This window comes from Peromyscus californicus, unplaced genomic scaffold (assembly GCF_007827085.1).
Source record: "Peromyscus californicus insignis strain IS unplaced genomic scaffold, ASM782708v3 Scaffold_16__1_contigs__length_79575227, whole genome shotgun sequence".
NCBI lineage: Eukaryota > Metazoa > Chordata > Mammalia > Rodentia > Cricetidae > Peromyscus > Peromyscus californicus.
Genome location: NW_026294458.1, coordinates 69,822,520 through 69,839,042, shown reverse-complemented (window position 1 = coordinate 69,839,042; position 16,523 = coordinate 69,822,520). Strand labels below are relative to the sequence as shown.

General features: G+C 39.2%; 1 protein-coding gene across 1 annotated transcript; it reads left to right on the top strand.

Moving 5' to 3' along the window:
* The first annotated feature begins 14,288 nt into the window (after positions 1-14,288).
* On the top strand, positions 14,289-14,927 carry LOC128111584 (keratin-associated protein 26-1-like). The gene has a single exon (XM_052739829.1). It carries the CDS (start codon positions 14,289-14,291, stop codon positions 14,925-14,927), a length of 639 nt encoding a protein of 212 aa, XP_052595789.1.
* Positions 14,928-16,523: the final 1,596 nt, after the last annotated feature.

Genomic DNA, 16,523 nt, shown 5'->3' with positions numbered 1-16,523 from the left:
GCTGTTTACTGTATAGGCCTTTACATATGTGTTCCTGTAGTTGGTATAACTTATATGGAAGAATAATTTAATAATGACTATATATGGTTAGTGAAGTATGGGAAGATTAAAAACCCAGAAGAGAGGAATGACTGTTAAACAAGTTTTATTTTCATGTCTACCATATTCATCACTTTAGGCTAATAACTAATTCTTTTAGGCTGAGCTTGGTCATTTTCCCTAAAAATGTTTTCTGAAGAATGGGCCAGTCCATGATGTAACCCAACATGAAACACATGTAAGTCCCTCATAGGGTTGAATCTTGTGACCTCAAATACAAGACTTTTGATATTTGAATATGAAATGGTATGATTTCAGGAAGAGACCTTGGAGGGAAATTTATTGTAAGGAGAAGATCATGAACAGGTTATGACTAGATCTTCCTCAATTTCAAATTCCGTCAATTACTGGCTGTATGCCCTGGGACGATTTGACATTTCAGAGACTCTGTTCTTTCACTATAAAGTGGATGAAATGCTGCCTAATGTAGTAGATGATTGTGACAGCTCAATGATAAAGTTCCAATTAAATGCTTAGTGGAGTGTTTAACACGTGGCAAGTGTGCAATATACGCCAGGTATCATTTGACACTTCATTTGCTATTTAGCTCTTGGGGCTCAACCTCAGTTTATGATTGAGTGTGCTGTACTGAAAATACAGGGCAAAGACCAAGAAATGCCTTTCTGTAGCATGGGAAAGGACTGAAGCAGTGTGGTACATACTGGGTATACCATGAAGAACTCAAATTCTATATATTTCAGAACACTTTTTGTAAGTCAAATGACTCACTTCTTTCTAAACAGAAACTGTGGTGGGATCTATGCATTGGTGTGTCAGAGTCATCAGAACATAGGGATCTTAACTACATACTTTTCTGTTTAAACTCAAGCAAAATGACTATCAAGAATATTTGCTTGCCTTTACAGTAATGTACCATGAGCTATACACAACAAAGCTAGTACTAACAGAGCATTTAGTATTTATCAAACATTCTGTATATGTCTTATCATAATAACTGGATAGAAGAATCACTATTTTATTACCCCATTTTTCAATAAAGAGGAAGGCTTGCATGAGTGGAGTTGTCAGACATATGTAACAAGTATATAACAGAGATTTTTATCATATAAAGTGGGTTTTAAAGTACAAATTACATGGCATTGCTAGTCATCAGGGTAACTCTAAGTATAAGGTACATTTATGTTATACAGAAGGTCAATACAAACAATTTAATTGAAAATGATCAGTTCACGAATGTTGGGCGCCAGATGTAGCAGGAATCTTAACAGTTCTTATTATAAAAACAAACCTGGAGCCATGTATTGGGGTGAATGCTGGAAGATTAGAGAAGCAGAACAAGCCACAGCTTCCTCACCTCACCAATTTCTCAGGTGATCCTGTTTTCTCAGACTAGATGCCTCTCAGCTGAACTGTGCTGCTCAAAAGCCTAAAAGCTTAACCAGGCAGTTCCTGATTTTCATGCCTTATATACCTTTCTGCTTTCTGCCATCACTTCCTGGGATTAAAGGCTCACTTCTTGAGATTAAAGCTGTGAGTCACCATGCCTGGCTGATTCCAGTGCGGCATTAAACTCACAGAGATCCGATGGATCTCTGCCTCCCAAGTGATAGGATTAAAGGTGTGAGAGACCATTTTCTGGCCTCTATATCTAGTGGCTGTTCTGTTCTCTGACTCCAGATAAGTTTATTAGAGTGCACAATATTTTGGGGAACACAATATCACCACAGGCAGGAAGTGAGACTTCTGAACAATATAAGAGATTTTTTAGTCTTAATATCAATAATTTCATTTTCCATTACCTTTATCCTCCCACTTTATCTAAATAAAGTTTATTTTGAAAACTTTATGCTCATTGTAGACATAGGGGATGAAGAGAAAACTTGGTTGACACTGATTGAGAATCCTTTACACCTTTGTTTGACACAGCTTGTTCTTACTCTTTTTCCTCTGGATATTCAGAAATCCCATTCACACCCACAGCTTGTAATTCTTTCATGTAAAATGTTTCCAATTTTTCTACTTGCATGTAAAATAGTTAACTAAAAAAGAATATTTCAGGAACAACCAACATAGAGCAACTGTTACTAAGCCTTTTGAAGTGATACCTTGAAGGTGACAAGAGTGGTACACTCTTCATTGCCCTGTCTCCCTTTGACCCTGAAAAGGGATACACTGCACCATAGGCTCACAGGTGCAGGTATAGTAAACATATAAAACTACATTAAAAAGAAACCTTTCTGTTGTAACATAGTTGTAAGCAATTTGCTTGACATTTTAATAAAACTTTCTCTCGTTTTGTGGAAGCAAACTCACTAATAAGACTCAAAGAGAGCTGTTCCTTGGAGCCCAAGGCAAAGCCAATGTTGTTGCCTCTGCACATAAGAACAAAGAAATCTCAAGGGTGAATAGTTAAGCTAGTTCCTATTCTTCCATTACTCAATACAGTACTGCTTCAAATATGGGGTCAACGCTCCTGCAAGAGGTCAATACCTACTAATTGACAAAGATAATGAGAAAAGAAGATTGAAAATCAAAGGCAAGCTGATAACAGTAGTCCTTGGGATGTACCAAGTTGTCCCTATTCAGAGACACTGGCTTCCTCCTTACTTACAATGACTGTGCAGTGGAAAACCTGGATTACAAACTCCCTTTCAAACTGTGTAAGAAGTGATCTCAGGATCACCCATGGTTGCTGGTTTTTTTGTTGTTGTTTTGTTTTGTTTTATTTTGTTCTTTTTTTGTCCTCTTGACGTGAAGTGCATGTACTTATTATTTTTATACTCTATCCTATAGGACTAATTTCATAGTGTGTGTGAACACCGTCAAGAACAAACTTACTTCCCTAGGTCTCATATTTTGCTAAATTATAGCACAGAGTAAAATAAATTGCAAATTTTTGCTCAATTGATGTTTACATGCCATATTATAACACACTTATGAGATGGTTAGTTTTACAGCAAGACTCGGTTAAGGCCTGTCATAATTCTAAGTGTTACTTAGTAGCCAGGTGTTACTGTTAGAGCGTCTGTTGCCTTGGAAAGAATATATTTTTCTGAGAGAATAGAAACAGGTATCAAGGTGATTTCCATTATCCAGGCTTCTTTGTTCAGTAGGATGTCTAAAGTAGGTCTGCTCCTGGTTTCCCATGTCCCGAAGGCTATAGCTGATGGTAGCTTGGTCCCCAGGACTCTGGTTTAATTTCCTGTAGTGAATGAATGTAGAGATCAAAGCATTGATCTTGAGACTAGTCCTGAGGGAATTCTAATTTGGGGCCAGTGCTCTGGGACCCTGAAGCTGCAAATGGAATGCTAAGCAATCAAAAAACAATATTCTGCACTGTGGGCCATTGAACTTTTCTGTGAGGACAAACACTAGCCAAAGCTATATTTCACCCTGAGAGATGTCCAGTCAGGATTAAGTGTCTCCAAGATCAGTTGATTATTCTGATGTTTTCTTTATATGTGGCCTCACTTCTATCTTCAGTGAGCCTCACTCACTAGAGATGAACAAATATACCCGCCAACACTAAGTGACAGACTCAAGTCCGTTTCAGCTCATTCCCAAGAGAGTCAGAGCTAGAACTCACGCATATGACTCTCATTCCAACGTTCCCTTGGTTGTGCCTCACATTGTCATTCATGATGAGCTTCTTTTAAAAATGTGTTAACCACAAAATCTTTAATGAAACCTACATGTATACTAACAGCTCTAGAGGAGAGATAAAATAATCTTTATTAGATCATAAATGTGACTTAAGTGAATATACTTGTGTAATAAACATATTTTCATTCACAGAATTTTAAATATCCCTTAATGTAAGTTGGAATATTATTTTTATAAATGTAAGAAAACCGTTGGTTCTTTATTTCAGAGATGCAGCAAGTACTTTCACATGCCAGTAAGTAGTTATCATCCCTGCCATCTAAATGATTCATCACCTTCATAGGATTATAACACCCATCGCTAACATTTCTTGAGGTCACAGAATAGAAAAGGGGCTAGCACTCACTCAGGGGAGGAACTTTTCTTAACTAAAGTCATCTTGTCTTTCAATAAGTGCTTATCTGAAAACACTGTCATTCCCTCAGGGTTACTGCCATATTTCTGTCATGTCCTCTAAATAGCCCTTTCCTCCACAGGAGCTTCGGAAGTCCCCTCTGCAAAGCCAGCAGCAGCCATGGCAGAGAATCCAGCTCCTGAATGATTGCCAAGACACCAGAAGGGAATTGCCAGCTGCCAACCAGCAGACAGTATGCTCAGCCTTTATGAAATTTTCCCTACCTGACTCTGTGATTTGTCTACAGAATTGCCCTCAGCATTTTCTTCCTAAGTCTTTAGATCTTGCCACTTGGAAACCTGTGCTCAAAGTCCTGGGCTTCTTGAACAGATAACAATGGATGTTCCAGGATCCCACAGTGGTCAGTTGTGGATTGTACACTCACTTCTTATGCTTGACTGGGAGTTAGCAGCTGCTGACCTCTAGTGGACTCTGTTTGCATATTGACAACATAACTACCTACTCAGCCATGTTTGCCTTGACTTCCATTGCTTTTTTAAAAATCCCTCACGCTTCTAAATAAAGTATGTAAAGTTTGCTTGCTGGCATCACTAAAGGAGGTGGTAAATCTCATGAAAGATTATGTTCTGAAGATTGCGTTAAAGAAAAATCAGATGTGGGGTTCTGGGGAGGTGAGACATTGGGTAAGAGCACTTGCTACACAACCATGAGGACCCAAGTCCAAACCTTCACCACGCACCACATAAAATCAGGTGTATAGCCGGGCGGTGGTGGCGCACGCCTTTAATCCCAGCACTCGGGAGGCAGAGCCAGGCGGATCTCTGTGAGTTCAAGGCCAGCCTGGGCTACCAAGTGAGTTCCAGGAAAAGGCGCAAAGCTACACAGAGAAACCCTGTCTCGAAAAACCAAAAAAAAAAAAAAAAAAATCAGGTGTATACACACACACACACACACACACACACACACACACACACACACACACACACACTTGTAATCCTAGTACCACTGTGTGCTGGATAGTGGGGAGTTGGGAGGCATGGAGGAAACAGAATCACTGGGGCTTGCTGACTGCCAGCCTGGCTCCAGGTTCAGTGAGAGACCCTTCTTCAAAGGAATTAGATGGAAAGTGATAGTGTGGGTCATCAGATACGCTTCTCTGGCTTCTGCATATACACAGGCACAGGTACACACACACACACACACACACACACACACACACACACACACACTACACTACACTATATATGTGAGCATATATATGTATATATAGGTGAAAAGATATATTTCACCAGCTTGTTTATTGCTCTGTGTCTCAACTTTAAGATTATTTGTTAAGCAAACTGTGGTTTGCACTTGTTCCCTTTCCTTTGGCCTTTCCTGTCAATGCCCTTTAAGCCTCCCAGATGTATTTTTAAGATGGCATCATGTTTCTTTATAACTTGAATTGTTATTACTAGCTATCTCTTCATAATTTGTTCATTTTATTTACACATTACTCTAACTATTGCATCACTACTTGTATTTCTGTTTCTTATTAAATGCTTGTCAAAAAATAGCAAAAATAAGTACTTATAATGATGAGACTGCTGTCTCATAATTTCAGCTGGCAAGCAACAGTTTGTGGGAAGGGACTTTGAGAACTGTGAAAAGTCAGAGATGTTACCCCATCTCCATGGTAACAAGTTAACCCATTACAGTATCGCAAATGCTAGCAACAGACAGGAGACACTCAGGTCAGAGACAGAGATGGTTATTATTCATGGCAGCAACAGAAGTCAGGGAGTTAGCATTTGCCTCAGTTCCATGAGCTCCAGTTCTCACAGGGCCAGGTGGCAGCTGCGTTCACACTGTCTTGTTTTACAAAAGCTCTGAGCTTCTAAGCTCTGGCCAATGGATGTGATAATAGGCTGTAGGTATGGTTGGCATTTTCCCCAGAGAAAACACTGTATGTATTGTTCTATTTGCTCCACAATCATGGTTGAAAAGATAATTCAAAATAGAAGGAATTGGTGAGTCTGCCCTAGAGAAAGGAACGCAAGTGCCTCCTGTTAAGGATTTTCCCCAACAGCGTCCAATCATTGACTCTCCCCTGCACTGCTTTGATGAATGTCTCTATGTTCCAGCCCAGTGACTGCTCAGAATCTGCCCTCAGTAGATTGTACTCAATCCATTCATGAACTCTCAGACAGCACTCAATAAAGCCACTATAATGAGAACTCCAGTATCATCCAACAGACAGAGACTGCCTCTGTTTGCCAAAGGTTCAATTCAGCAAAAATCATCCAAGTGAGTTGTAGCTCAAAGGGTCCCAAGAGGCACTGTTACTTCTTGATATGTAGCTTTTTGCCACCAGGAGAACCCCCTTTGCAACTTACTGGTGAGCAAATATGGGCACATAGTGCTGAGGACAAAAAAGTTCTGAATTGGCTCCATGGGCTTTCCACGAGTTCACCTTCTGGTCTTCCTTTCGATCTCTGCTAAAACTAATGAAATTGTATGGAATTCCAAGCAACCCAATGCTCTTCCTTGGTTTGCTTATTTTTGCACTTATACCAAATAACACAAGTTCTGCATGCCTCTTTCCTTGAAATCACCCAGCGTATTTGAAGATAAGCTCCTATGTTCTCAGTAGACAGAGGGTTAATATTCTACATCATCTTCTTACAGTAGCTAGTGCCCTAATGCAGGAGCAAGAGGTAAAGAGAGAGAAGAGAGAGAAGGGAAGGAGAGGGGAAGCGGGCGAGGGGGAGGCAAGATTTTCTTCCCCAGGTTTTAAGAACCTGTTAAGAACTCATATTTCTAGTCCACCTGATGTCCCATAGTCATTAACAACATCTTAAATATTTATGCCAGAGAATATTGAATGGACTCAAAAAGAAGAAGGTTTGTTCCTTTGGAGTGTATCAGGCTGCAGACACACATAACACGAAGCATTTTTGTTGTTTGTTTTGACCTTTTTCTGGAGCACATAGTACCTCATTGTGCAGAAAAATCAGTCGCCCAGTTTCAACATAACTGCTACTAAAGTTTCCCAAACTAATTGAGGGAATATGCCCGAAAATTTCAAGGACTGAACTGAGAGATGGACTGCCAGTCCCCTTCCATCCTTCACAGAAAGGAACACCCCACTTCCTTACCTTCACAAGACCCAAGATAAAGTTCTAACAATGTAACTAGACCCCGTTTATATCAATGATGAATCTTCTGTACTTTGAGATCAGCACATATGCAGAGAGATCTCTGTAATCATCTCAGAGGAAACTCTACTCACCCAGTTAAACCTTTTTATTAGCAGTTTGAGGTGTCAAACTAAAAGCTGACTATTAGATTAAAGCAGAGATCCCTACTGATTCTGGACTTTGTTTTTCAGCTGTCTTTGTACCTCTTCCTTAGGAATTGAATTTTAATCATCTCCTCAATCCCTTCTTATTAACAGACAATAAATTGAAGGGCCATATACTGTCTCAGATTAGTTAACATGAGCACTATTGGTTCTGGTGAAATTCCCTCAAATTTGACTAAGCATTTTGCAAGGTTCTCTGACTCTTCCAAAGCAGCTTTTACTTGTCAAAACCCCAATATTGATGCCACGCTAGACATGGTAATGTGCCTCTTAAATCTTATTACCCCTGTGGGATATGTAGGGATAAACAAGAGAACCTGTCACCAAAATGGGGAAGCTGAAGACCGATGACCTCAGGCTTCCAGGTTTGCGACACCAATCCTAACTCTATTTTCTCTGTGTATTCTGCTGGAGACCTAATATGATCAGCGGCTTCCTCCACCTGCTCTGTGCCTTACCAAACATGATGGGTTGTATACTCTCAAACTGTAAGACAAAATCAGCTCCTCTTTTCCCTCTAAGTTGTTTCTTGTCAGGTGTCAGGTAGTTTGTTATATCAATGAAGACTTTAATATAGTTGTTACTATCACCTTAAATAGGTGTTTATAACCATGAGATATTTTATGAAATCATCATGGTGATTCCCTCCATGAAAAGATTCTGTGGTGAACTCACAAAGAGAAAACAAACCAAGGTATATTGCCATGAAAATAATATTAACTCAATAGTGAAGATTACAAAGGAGAAAAAAGAAATTAAGTAAGAAAACAGCAAGATGTAAATAGTCTTTTGTTATTGATAATTGCTTCAAGTATAAATGGATTAAATTCTCCAATCAAAATGCCTTATCACTGGTAGATTACTGAAAAAACAAGTTTCCTTTTTGCTTTTTTTTTTTATTTTGAGTACAAGCCTGTTTAATATCCATAAGAGTCTTAAATGAAATGGGTACATACTTTTAAACTCATTGCCCAGGATCACCAGGATCCTGGGTTTCACTCTCCAGGAAAAGATAAACTCCTTCTGTGTCTTCTCCCATCTTTTGGGCTTGATTTAAAGTCACTTGGCTAGGAGGCCTGACTGTGATTAAAAAGGAATTAATTCTCTCTCTCTCTAAAATATTTTTTATTTAAAAGATTATTTTTTGCATTTTATATACCAACCACAGTTCCTCCTCCCTCCCCTCCTCCTGCTCACCCTCTACCTTTCCCCTCCCTCCCCTTCTCCCATTCTCTCCCACCTCCCTCCCATCCCCCACCCCATCCACTCCTCAGAGAGGGTAAGGCCTCCTATGGGGAGTCAATAAAGTCTGGCACATCAAGTTGAGGCAGGACAAAGCCCCTCCCCCCTGTATTGAGGCTGAGCAAGATATCCCACCAAAGGGAATAGGCTCCAAAAAGCCATTTCATGCCCTAGGGATGAATCTTGATCCCACTGCTAGTGGCCCCATAGACTGCTCAAGCCACACAACTGTCACCCACATTCAATGGACCTAGTTTGGTCCCATGCAAGTTCCCCCAGCTGTCAGTCCAGAGTCAGTGAGCTCCAACTAGCTTGGGTCAGCTGTCTCTGTGGGTTTCCTCATCATGATCTTGACCCCTTTGGTGAAAAAACAAGTTTCTTTTATGTAGTCATAGTGAGCTTGTAGATATGACATATACCATGGAGACATCATTTAACAGTGTTGTATAGTATAGTTAAAATTCATCAAATGAATAGATTGTAAGTGTTCACATAAGTAAATCTTGGCAGCTGATGGCAGCTGGGGTGGGGAGCATCATTTCTCTTTGGGGAGTCACCATAGATTGTCTGTGCTTCAGTGGATGGCTCCACACTTATGAACATGCAGACATTTCTAATTGGGCATAATAAGACAAACAAAAAGAGGACATGAGGTTGGGGGGCATTATGAGAGAGTTTTGGGAGACCTGCAAGTGAAAATAGGGGTGAGATGATCACAACACATTGTCTACATCTATGAAATTCCTAATACACAGTTTTTTGAAAAGAAACAAAAATGTTAACTGTGAGAAGTGATAGGAATGTAATTTGTTTGACTGCTATTGTGGCTTCACAATAATGCATATGTGTAGTAAAAGACCATCATATTTGTAAACTTTAACCATATGCATGTAAACATACAGTTTCTATTGCTCAGTTTTAGCTCAGAAAAACCGAGAAATGTTTAAATAAAAGTCTTTTACATTTAATATATCAACATATAGGTAAATGAAGGAATAGTTCAAAGACCTAATGCAGACAAAAGAACACAGTTCAAGGACTTAATCATAAGAATGGAAAAAAATAGATACCTCTATGTTTCATGTCTTTAATAAATTATGAGAGGAAGTGTTGATTTAAATGGAGCATTTTTTTATATCATGTAGAGTTTATTAGTGCATGTGAAGGAAGAAGATATGAAGGTGTGAAATTCTACCATAGTTTGTATAAACTAATTTTATATAAATATATGATATATTTATGTAAATTAAATACATATGTATTTTAATACTTAATATGCACAGCACAGCAAAAATTTAGTTATTACTATATTATGTCCAGACAAACTGACTCCAAATTCTGTATTGCTGGGTAGGAGGTTAACTATGTAATGGACTGCAGTTCAGTGATTTTATACATGACACAGTTCAGGAGGTGTTTCATTTAGGTCATGTTATGCTTCCCTAAGCCAAACTAGGGTGACTAGTAGCAAAAAATATTAGAACATGCATATGAGAATCATTACAAAGCATATGAAGCCTTCTTGCCTTCTTACAGTGTTTTTTTTTTTAAAGCAAACTGAAGTTTCTCAAGTAACAGTTTCAATAAAGATTTAAGCATGTGTGTTAATGAGGACAGGAGAGAGAAGAAGAGAGTCAGAGGTAGAGACAGGTGGATTTAGGGAAAGGGGAGTGCATATTCATGATGTGAATATAAGTTTCTCAAAACAGGAAGACACCTTTGTCCTGTTTTCAAACTCTTTACATTTTCAGTAAGCTAAGTTTTCAGGTATATATAGAGAATGGGTAAAAAAAAAAAAAGTACATGAGAGAGATTATTGAATAAGTAAATGTTAACTTTCATTTGATGAAGAAAACCAAGGGCATATTTTGTGATTGCTATGATGCTTATTAGGAATATTTACTAATGATAGACTAGGCTCCCCATAGTGATCATGCCTACTCAAGTAAGGATGTGATGAGGATTAAATTAAGTAATACCTGTAAAACATATGAAATAGTGTCTGGTATGTGATAATGACAGGAAGGTCACAGTAAGTGGTAGCCACGTTGAGTCCCATATTACAGTTGGGAAATAAGATGAGAAAAGCTTTGCTTACAAAGTAGCTGCCTATGCTCGTTGGGAGAGAGAGATAGCATGCACACAACAGAGGGAAAAAAGTAAATAGACACAGGCAGCAGGAAGTTGGCCAACACAGTTGGTAAGAGGTTTAAGTGATGCTAAGTAATGGTAATTACATGGTGTTAAAGACTAGAGAAATCTAGTTTGGCAGGAACAGCCTGTGAAGTAATTATGAAAAAGTAGTTAAATTACTTAAAGTCGAGATCAATAAAATTGTAGTTTTTCCCAAGGGCTGGATGGGAATGTCAATCCGGCAGAAGACATGGAAAGATGAAGTGATGTGAGTGTAGACATGAACAGGCAAAGCAAGAATGTCTATGAAACTCAATGGAAGCAGAGCAGGGTGGGCCAAGTGCCTGGCTTGCTGTATATGGGCAACTGGAAATTGTGATAGTTTGGGGGAGAGTTTCATGACATAACTAACTTTGGGAATGTAATTCTAAGCACAACATTCAGGTAAAACAGGAGACAGTGGGGCTAAGAATTAAGGATGGTAATAAGGAATTCACAAAATACAATGTAGATGACAGCACGGACTCCAGAATCAGAAGATGGATGAAATACATGATCTTGGAGATGTGAAAACACACTTTACTATTAGCATCATTTTCTGAAAACAAATGCTTGGTTATTTCTTTAGAACAGAACGTTAATTCATTCCCTAATGACACTAAGACATCCAGCAAGCCAATCTAAATTTAGTGACACTATTGGAAACTTCCACTGAAAGAATTGTGTTGTCAATTTTCTTCCAGTGTTTGTGTCTTTTTCTACTGATGAATGGTTTCTCTGTTTTCCAGATTCCCATGTCATTTCTTTCTATCCATAAAAATTAGTAGAATATGTTAATTTTTAGCAAGCTTAGTAGATTCCACTTGCCTTCTCTGTACATCACTGATGGGGCTTATTAAACACTGCTGTGGCTGGTCCACCAAAGAAGTCTACCTGGGAAAAGAATCACTTTTATCTTGTATTACTGCTTCTCTCATTCTGTGGTATATATCTTGGATTCTTGATAAACATTTTCTAAACTAACAAATGGATAAAACAATGAATGTGTGTCACTTATCGGCAAACCTTCATTGTTGAATGTTATGAGGATTGTTTGTCCAAGACAGAAATATTCATAATATTCTCTGTAAAGTAAGAGTGGTAAGGTCCCTGATTCATTGACTATAAAGCCACAAATGTGGATTAATCTTGGGGACTACATGGTTTCTCCTTTTCTTGGACTCTTTGGAACTAGGGTCATATGAACTTGTCTATCTGTAAGTTATGGGAGCCTTACTTGGGCCAAATAAAACCTTATAGTAACATAGCCAATATGAAATAGCATCATTCAGTCTATAGGAATCACTTTCAGGACTCTGTGTTTTCTGAAAGTCTGTGGGATTTTGTATAAATATTTATAGGTAAAAGTGGTACTGACATTGACAGAAGACACATAAATTAACTAATGCCCAGATTTATACAGTTATTAGATGATAGTATCAATTCATTTCTGTATGATGCCATATTAGATTGTGGGAATAAAATGTTTGGAGATATAAGGAATTTTTGTTTAATATGCTTTTCTTTATGTCTATTACTCTAATGTTCTATATTTTGGATATGAATACTTGAAACAGTAAAATTTTGTCTTCTAAAATTATAAGGATGAATTGTCAGCAGCCATCTGTATGTCTATGCCATCAGGTATGTTATGGAGTAAGTGCTGACTAAATGCTCATTACTCCTAATTCCATAACACTTCCGTTTAGGAAAAAAAGCACCCATGTATACATAGGATGCATATGGAACCCATGCACGCATATACACCTTGGTGACACACTGATAACACAGGCTTGGCTCTTGGTTATTTTAGAGATCAGCACATGTAAAATGCATCCAAACATAAATTTGATAAACATTCACCTAAATGTGAATGTCCCTATTACTAATGATACTCAGCATATGTGTCCAAGATTGTAGAAGATGCTAACCACTGTGTACAGAATATCCAGTGATGAGGTCCTAGGATGGGGTTCCTTAATCACATCAGGCACAAACCATCCAAGACTAATAGCCTCTGATGTCATGTTCTGAGATAAATTTATCATAGGTGTATAAGACCTCGGAGTCTATATGACTTCATCGTCACACATAACCCTTCTGGTAAAAGAGACCTGTATTGCTGTAGAGAAACCTGCACACTAGTTCATATTTGCTACTCTCCTGGGCATAGGGAGACTTGATAAGTGTGGCCATGACCATTGAACATTAAAATAGAAGAAAGTGCTGTGATTTAAATTGAATTTTTAGCCAAAGGGGATGGAATTGAGATTCGACAGATAATTTAAATTCCCATTAAAATAGCCGCTGGAGCTACTGGATATGCCGGTGGGTGAAAAAACGCAGTGGAATAGTGGGGGCTGGCCATTTTCATGCATTTAAAACAAGTTTGTAGAGACATACAAGTTCCTAAGCAGCCTTCAAAGTGCTCAAACCTAGGGAAAGTTTGTATGTATTCTGTCATTATTTGTGCCAATTAATACAGGCAGTCCTTTTTGAAAATTGTGACCAGATGTAATATGGGAAATAAAACACAATACTGTCATGGTCATCATAATAGACTTTTTTTTTTATCCAGAAAGATATTTCTCAGTGGTAGTATGAATAACATTGAAACACATACAGCCTGTTGAATTCATGATAAATGCCATTTTGTCCAGGCTTCTTTTTAGAATTCTGTGTATTTGCCCTTGTTCAATCTGGAATTCATCATTTTAACTGAACTCGACCTCATTACCTATATTCACAAGTATCACAGACAAAATACAATCTCAATGACTGTTTATTCATTTACAGAAATTAATGAAGCAAGCACTCATTTTCTGAAATAACATATTTTCAGGGGAAATCATTTTATGTTCAGAGGTTGAAATCAAGGAAAACACACAGGAGTCTTTCACAGCATGGCCTTTAAAATTCTTTTGATCATAAAAGTTGAAAATTTTTTAGTTTCTTTCCAAACCTTTTGCTTCCTAGAATTTTTTTTGTCAATGTACAAAAAGAATGGAATTTACTTCTCAGTGAGTTATGTATAACTTGTCATTATTCAGAGTAGTTTGCTTCAACTTTCAGAGGCAATTCCAAAAGAGAACGCTAAGAAAAATGTTTGTGCACCAGTGATTAGAGCTAGAGTGAGTCCATAGCCTTCTAAAGTGTCTGTTTGGGTTGGTATAACTTTACCAAGGCCCCTATTAAAATCCAGTCACACTGATTTATAGTTATACTCAATCGATGGAAGGTATTGCAGAGATCATCCAGTTTTATGAGAGGTAGGAGCCCGACTTCCTGGGTATAATAGAGTTCAGATGCAGCCTCTGACAACAAGGAAGATGAGTCTGTATACAGAACTGCCACTCTCTGAGACTATATAAAGGGAAAAGACGAATGAGTGTCAGAATCACACCGAGCTTCTCACGTCTTCTCTTAGACCGCCAACGCTCTCCGACGCTCATCATGGCTAGCCGTAACAACTGCTCTGGAAACTGCAACTCAGGATCACTCAGAAATTCCTGCCATATCCCAGCCACCCCTTCAATTGCCCTCTGTTCTACAAACATGGACTGCGGAGAGGTCTTCTGCGTACCCAGCAACTGCCAAGATCATACCTGGTTCATGGACAACTGCCCTGAGACCTTTGAAGAACCTTCCAGTGGCCAGCCAGCCAGCCATGAAGCCAGCAGCTATGAAAACTCTTGTTGCACTTCAGCATACTATGTGCCCAGACCCTGCCAGGGCTCTGGCTATCTTCCTGCTTCTGTCATCTCTGGTGTCTGCCTCCCAGCATCCTGCAGGCCTGTGAGCTATGTGTCTAGCAGCTACCGGCCAGTGAGTCCGTTCTTCAACAACTGCCAGCCTGTGGGCTGTGTGTCTGGTGGCTATCGCCCACTCCCCTGTGTATCCAGCAGCTGCCGACCCCTGAGCATTGTCCCTTATGGATGCAGGCCTTCGGGTTGTATGTCTTATGGCCCTCAAACCATTCACATTGTGTCAAACAGCTTCAGACCTCTGAGGCCTGTCTCTGGTAGTTGCCAACCAGGGACCCGTGTGTTTGGCACTTGTCGTCCATCTTGCTCGGCACAAGGAGGGCAGTAGCCTCCTTGTTCCAGTGAACAACAACGATGAGGAGCCAGGATTAAAACTGCAACTCTCTGTTTTTGCTTCTGTCTGAGTATCAGTTGCTTTTTCTTGTTAGCACTGTCTGAGTTAATGCAAACTTCCTTTCTCATTGTGACTTGCTTTTATCTTTCCTTCATGTAAAATCTCTGGCCACTTAATGTTTTTCAAGTGGGAGGACTATGTTCCTAATATGATCCATATTATAATAAATGAGACTTTCCAAATTAATAATCCAGTGCATTGATTTATCTTTCATTACTTCATGCAAACACAAAAATGAGCATCCTCAAATACTTGCCAGGTGATGCTCTGCCATGTGCTCCTATCTGACACCTGGGCAATGGTTTAGCATTTTAGGAGTATAATGACTTCAGACAGATATGAGGGGCCAAATGACCTTGGTGTAAGTTATGGTCTAAAGGGGAGCTCAACGGTAATCTCTTACCTCTAACTTCTAGTGCACATGTGCCCACGTCACAAGACCCCCAAGCAAGACCACCGCAGAGCCAATATCCGATGCAAAACATGAAGGGGTTTATTAATAACAAGCAAGCTTGGGCTTGGTCCACATCCAACATCCGACAGCGGGTTGGAGGAGGACAGCCCCGAGCATTGACTTGAAGGGTTTTATATAGGAAAGTTTTATATGCAACTTGGGATTGGATGAGGGGGCTAGAGGTGAGGTAGTTCTTTTAAGTTACTGACAAAACTATAAGCATGAGGTTACTAATGGCTAACAGGATTCAGGGTATCTATAGAGGCATACATTTTTACTCCCTATGTCCTGCTTTTGTTGAACCCAGGATATACACATTCAGTTTTCTTGTTCCAGTCTTATTTTCTCATGAGTTCAACTTCTTGTCAGTTGAGCCCATTACTCCCCATATCCTGTTTTGCCAAGACCAGGATATATAGATTTATTGTTTCAGCCTTATCTTCTCATCTTCCCATAAGTTCAGCTTCTGGTCAGTTCTAAAACTGCTGGTCAGCACATACCTTTAGAGGAGACAGGGGCCGGGGAGGGGGGGGGGGTTCTCTCAAGATGACTACTGAATTTTCCCTTTCACACACACCTCCTCCAGAATGTTCTTCAGTTGCAAATCCAACAATAAGCTTTCGCTTTAGCCTATGTTGCTTCCTTTGATGTCATCCCATAAGACATGATGAGTGCTTCCTTTGTGACCCGTGTCCTTCCTGCTTCTCTGCGTTTATTCCCTTCTGCTCAGTATTGCAAACACCATGCTCCTGCACTCATGTCTAACATATGATGATGACTCATCCATGTACTCTTTTAAAATAATCATCCCCATTTTATATATATATATATATACCACTATCAAGAATAGTTTGCCCTTCTCTGTTTGCTGGGAATATCACAAAAACAATCCAAATTCACTCGTTAACCTTAGACTTAAGCAACAGCTAAAAGCTATTGAACACTCACAGAGTCTTGGTATGTCGGGCAAAAGAGACAGAGATATGAAAAAAAATCGAATACGAATTATCGGAGTTTGCCAGAAGTCATACACTACAGGATAAACCTTAGTTAAATCTCGTTAATTAGGTAAAGCT

Excerpts from the sequence above, each read along its gene's own strand:
- LOC128111584 (XM_052739829.1), top strand. The coding sequence starts at position 14,289 with ATGGCTAGCCGTAACAACTGCTCTGGAAACTGCAACTCAGGATCACTC.